The sequence below is a fragment of the Asterias rubens genome, chromosome 1 (genome assembly GCF_902459465.1).
Source record: "Asterias rubens chromosome 1, eAstRub1.3, whole genome shotgun sequence".
NCBI classification, from domain to species: domain Eukaryota; kingdom Metazoa; phylum Echinodermata; class Asteroidea; order Forcipulatida; family Asteriidae; genus Asterias; species Asterias rubens.
Window position 1 is genome coordinate 542171 of NC_047062.1, and position 6325 is coordinate 548495.

The following is a 6325-nucleotide window of genomic DNA, read 5'->3' on the forward strand; positions in this document are numbered from 1 at the left end:
TTATGAAAAGTAACATTTTACAAATGAAAAGTACATTGGAGCATTTTTCAATTGATAATGTTTGTTTTGCAGCCAAGGCCTCCACTCCCTGATGTGAATCCGTTTATCACTACTTGTTAAACCGTTTCTCATCATAGAATCCATTCATTCTCTAATCATGTCAATCTAAGGCTAAGCCCATCAGTACACAATCAGCCTCTACTTGTATGTACATGTACAACAAGCTTAGCATCTATTAGGTATGTACTACAAGCTTAGCATCTATACCTGTATGTACAACAAGCTTAGCATCTATAGGTATGTACTACAAGCTTAGCATCTATAAATGTATGAACAACAAGCTTAGCATCTATAGGTATGTACTACAAGCTTAGCATCTATACATGTATGTACAACAAGCTTAGCATCTATAGGTATGTACTACAAGCTTAGCATCTATACCTGTATGTACAACAAGCTTAGCATCTATAGGTATGTACTACAAGCTTAGCATCTATAAATGTATGAACAACAAGCTTACCATCTATAGGTATGTACTACAAGCTTAACATCTATACATGTATGTACAACAAGCTTAGCATCTATAGGTATGTACTACAAGCTTAGCATCTATACCTGTATGTACAACAAGCTTAGCATCTATAGGTATGTACTACAAGCTTAGCATATATACCTGTATGTACAACAAGCTTAGCATCTATAGGTATGTACTACAAGCTTAGCATCTACACCTGTATGTACAACAAGCTTAGCATCTATAGGTATGTACTACAAGCTTAACATCTATACCTGTATGTACAACAAGCTTAGCATCTAGTACTACACGCTTACTCAGGCTCCTTTTAAACCAGGGCAATACAGAGGAAACAATACTGTCACGTAAACCCTCAATGTTTCTCCAGTTTAGTGATTCACAATACAAACTATGAATTCAATCAGAATGACCAATTCAAAGCTGATTGCTAAGATCAAGGAATCATAAAGAAACACAAACTTTTCCTTCATTTGCTCAATTGCTCTTCTTTTTTTTTACAGCAAGCGACAGGTAGGCGTGGGAAAGACTCTTTAAAAAGGTAGCTACATGTTTACACAAAACTCATCACAAAGAGCTTAATTGAATTGAGAACCAAATGAAAGATTCACCTTATCTTGTGTAAAGAAACAACAACCATAGTCTTCTAGGCTCTAAATGTTCATGTAGGGTCTCCTTTTATGTAGCCAGTTTGCTATTAACGCTTGATTGAGTTGTAATTAGACAAGCAAGGAGATTCTTTTGATATACTGCTGTAACTGTTCGTGTTCTGCCTGTCAGACCTTTATTTCAAAGAGGCAACGAAGGCGATTGCCTCCATGCCCACTGGTCGTCACCTTGGTGCCCAAAAATGTTCCAGTAAAAATTAACTTTTTTCTTATAGAGTGCCCTTATTGCCAAGGAGAAAATGACTTGTTTCCCTTGCCCTTTCAGAAACGAAGCATAAAGGCCTGGCTTGTATACAGACAAAAACTGAAAAACTAACACATCAAATAGCCAACAATTCTCTCCAAGTGGTCTGCCTTTAGCCTAGTTCATTCAAAAGCATCCCTGTAATATGGCCTACGGGAAAATAGCTGTCCAGTGAAATGTCAAGCTACCTTTGTATTGTATTCTTGCGTGCTTTTTATTGTGTATTTCGGGCCGCCAGGGAGAATAGTTAATTGAAAACTGATGGGGTTACCCTGGCTAAATAAAACCAAATAACTAAATCAATCAAACCAACTGTTTCCTGGTGGCTAGTCAAACTCTACCACACTCACAGTGAACTTTAGCATGAAGGGAGCACTTTAAAAACAGTTACAAATTTCATATTTTACACAATAATAATTTTATACTATTTTCAATATTCCTTAATTCTTATATTCTAAGATGATGTTATTTCAGGTAAAAAAATCTTTACAGTGGTTGAGAGACGGCTCAGTAAGCTTTCAATAACAAATTCAATTTAATTTGATGATAAAACAATTATCTGGACCATCCTTTTCCTTGAATAGTACAACACACATTTAATATAACTGTTTACTTGAGTTAGGACACTCCAGTCAGTTTACACAGATTATCAAATGAAATTGTATTAGAGCTATTACAGCCCTTGTTTGATATCAGTACATGATATATGTTTGCTCATGGAGGAATTATTTATTCCTCCATGGTTTGCTGGAGTCTGTTCAAACTTTAATCTAGAGAAATCCCCCTAGTTTGGAATGGACACAGTGAAGTGATATGCAACCACCTAACAACAGGTTATCTAGAAGTCACTAAGTAAGCAGTAACCAGCTATTGTATAACAACTAGGTGTCATAGACTCTCTTGTTGTTTGTTCACCATGTGACATACTATAGGCCAGACCGTGGGAACACGCTGACCAGATCCTCTTCACTTAGTCAGTACAATAGCTGTTCTTTAGTGCAGGTAATCCCCTAAGCACAAACACACATACCTGGCCTACATAATGTTGTCTATTCACTCACAGAGGAAGAACAAACTTTTGACTTGTTGACTGTTTAGCGCTAACTGAATCTCTCCGAAGGTCTCAAATTTTAATATGTCATTTTTTTTTTTGCTACGTCAATACACTGTCACTTTCCCCATGCCCTCTGATCATTTTTAACTATGCTCAATCTCAATCAGTCTTTGGTTCTAGCGGGGGCCGAGTCCGTTCCGTTTCAACAAACAGCGATGACCTCTTCTCAAGTTAAATGAAACAATGATGAGAAAAACTGTTAGGGGGGAGGGGGTGTTAGGAAACTGAACTTCTGGAGGGGATCACACTGATAGAAGGGTCTCCAAAAGAGCAAGTCAATAATATTTCTTTTTGAACAGCTATAAACATACTTTATACTCTGTCTTTTGAAAAAGATAGTGTCTAACCCTAACCCCTAGAAAAAGACACAAATGAATGTTTTCCAGGACAAAGAACCTGCATTGGTTTGATACCATATGTGGTTTATTTTGTATTTTGTCTAGTCTATTTATTTACTTTGTTATCGGATCCTTTTAAAATGTTCTCACGGCCACGGGGTGACCATATTTAGGCCATACTTTTCCTGTACAGAGCTTGTAACAAGATAAGCAATGATAAAAAATACAATCATTCAATACCGGAAAGTTATTTAATGCCTTAATTTACATTGTACTTTAACTATTGTGGGAACTCAACCAACAATGTGTTCTCATTGATACTGTTTCTGTTTTGGTTTGCTTTTTCTAATTGAATGTTTACTTTTGTCATTTATTTTTGTACTTATTGAAACTGGATGTGTGCCCATACAAACTGTAGCCAGCACTGCAATAAATCCATGTTTGTTTTTTGTTTTGTTTCTTGGCAGGAGTCCAAATGTAAAAAGGTGACAATACATACCATAATGATGGCAATAAAATCAACAGAGATGATCTACTTATTACGCTCAATCAAGACTAATCAAGACTAATCTTGACACATATTTTTCTTTCTTACATTTGACCTACAGTCCAAAGAAGGTTTTCTTCCACTTTCAGTCTCCATCACAGAATGAAGATAATGTATTTAATCACAATCCACAAGCAGAGGTTTCACTTTACATACCACCCTCGTCACTAACACTAACGGAAAATTCAATGCCATGAATTGAAGGATTATTTACTGTTTTTGTTCAGGTCTAGTTTCAGTCAGGGCTCACACACACAAAAGAACACTAGGGAAAAAATGAGTCAAGTTTGAACTATTATACAAATAGTGTATAATTTCAAGCACTAGTGACTATTTTCTGAGAGTTATTTTTTCCCATACCCAGACTCCCATGAGATTCCTAACCTGCTCAGACAACAAGTCCATTGGGCCCTAGTTTGGGTTTTCCTCAACCCAACCTTTTTTTTTTATTGATATTTGCATTTCAAATGTTGAACTTCAAAGCAATACCACTATCAATATGAAAGCTGACTGATTAAGATTTGAACTGTATTATTACAGAAATGCTTGAAAGTTTGCGGGAAAGCATCGAATATTCCCAAATCACCGAAATAATTAATAATAATACGATTACCACAATCAAAATATAAATAAACTTCTGCAGATTCCCAGAAAAAAAACTATTGAATGTTCAGCCACCGATACTTGGTTGAGTCACACACAGTTTTCATATATATATTTTTGCTGTATAAAGCAACAATATAAAAACAATAATAAGGACTGATTTTGCCAAGTCTGTTAATAAATTCAAAAAAATAATAAATGCTTTTAATCAGAGTCGGTTGTTCAGCCTCAGAAAAGCCAGAACATTTGAAATGCACTGCACACCAAAAACAGATAATGCCAATGAAAACAAAAATCTCTGTGAATCATACAGAATTTTTAACACGGATGTAAGAAATAAGTTTTATTTCTCCTTTGAATATTAAAAGAATTGATTGAGGAAAAAAGAAATGAACAAATCAACTCACTATTTGACAGTGGTCACTGCCTTTATACACAATTACCTAGTAGACCCTTACATGTATTTTTACAACCTAGGGAAATGTTGACCAAAGTTACTGGTACAACAACAATGTATAAAATAATGTACATATAGAATACATTATGCTGGTCTTCTTCATATTAATACTGCGTTTGTGTAAAGAGCTGTGCATAAAGTACACACCTCCCCAAGTGAACTGTAGCCCGGACAATGTCATCAAGTCATGCAAAGGAAACACGTTGTCGTTATTAATACTACATACTGGGAAATGCAGAATTTGGACAAACAAATTAAAACTCATACATCCTTTTTGATGCTAAATAGAATACTGCTGTGTCAAAAAAATTATAACATTTTTAAGTGCCCAATTGCATACAGCATTAGCTCTAAAACCAGACAACATGGAATTGTGCAAACAAACATTAGTTTAAACGATAGTGTATCAACCGGTTTGGGTCAAAATAAGTGGAAACAGATTCAGCATTTCTTTTCTGAATTTTTGTTTCCACTGTTTTTGATTTGGGTTTTTTTCACAGAGTTATTTAATGTAATTTTTATGCAATTATTCCAGATAATTTGTGATGTTTATTGGAACAAAGTGAGTACAATTTTTTACAAGTAACAATTTGTAATTTGTTAGAAAAAAAATGGTAATTATGACTGCTGTACCATACATATTAATTCTCATTTTTATACAAGTTTTACAATTTATTCCACCATTTCATGTATACAGGAACCCTGGTGGTACGCTTAATAGTACATTTTCAACATTTCCTCAGTTCTGATATTAAATAAAAACAAATTAAATTGAACATTGTGAAGACGCAGACCTTTAAATAAAAGCTTGCTTGCACTATCTGAAAAGAAATCCTGGTTAATTTATTCGTGTTTTCTTTAACAATAATTAACCATTATTACTTCTGGATGTTATTGTTTCAATTTGCAAATGCTGAATTTCGTTTTACCTGGTGAACTGCAAGCAGTATCCCGGTGACTACCAGCACAAACACGCTCCAATGTTGAAAGCCAACCATGCCTCGTCCACATAACGCGGCCACTGTACCGTCGTATCAAGCAGGCAAAGGTACCTTGCTGTCACACGGTGATGTTGTTGGACTCTACTTGAACGAGACATCAGCGGGACTGCACCAGTCAGAAGCCCCCGTGTTTCCCACGCTCTGCACCCGGTCACTCACTCCACCGACTGAGCCCACTTTACGTAATAATGGTCCAAAGACCCCATCAGTCGCTGCGTCGGTCAAACTTTATAAAGTCCAATAATTGTTGACAACAAGATTTCTATATCCCATAAACATGTGATCCACTTGTAGAAAGCTTGGCAGTTTGATGTTATCTAGTTGTATACTTTGAATTCTAGTTTTTATCCGCTAAACATTAGTCTACCACGCGCAAATATTTTGACATGTGCATCGTCGTAGTCTGTCCAGTGTACCGCCGGTTTACTTACTACATTTCTGAGCGAATAATCAGCTTGGGGTTTGTGTGTTCTATCCATAGAGCTATGTTCTTTTATATAGCTCTATGGTTCTGTCTGTCTGCTATGCTTCTGTAGGTACTGATTGAGGATGGTGCGATTGGTGGCGCCCTAGCGACTAGCGGGATATCTCGCAGCTATGTGGGCGGGGCCGGTGGGGATGGGGGGTTTTAGTGTATGCTAACTAATCCATGCAATAATAATTATTTTCATTCGATCAGATTGATTAAAATTCTCATTTGTTCTCTGCATCAACTCTGCGAAACGCCATTACTGACGGAGCTTAAAATGATTACCGTGGGTCCGCAAAACAGAATACGGTCAAACCGGGAAACGTGGGATTCTGCCGGCGGCCTCCCCCTA

General features: G+C 36.4%; 1 protein-coding gene across 4 annotated transcripts in view; it reads right to left on the reverse strand.

Moving 5' to 3' along the window:
* LOC117289388 (protein jagged-1b-like) overlaps positions 1–5988 on the reverse strand; it is a 51277-nt gene extending 45289 nt beyond the window's left edge. For all 4 annotated transcript variants that reach the window (XR_004518941.1, XM_033770503.1, XM_033770494.1 and 1 more), the window contains exon 1: positions 5433–5988. Coding sequence is in view for 3 of the 4 variants with exons in the window: in XM_033770503.1 (XP_033626394.1) it covers positions 5433–5501 (69 nt within the window). In the remaining variant the exon portion in view is untranslated. The remainder of the gene's footprint in view (positions 1–5432) is intronic.
* Positions 5989–6325: the final 337 nt, after the last annotated feature.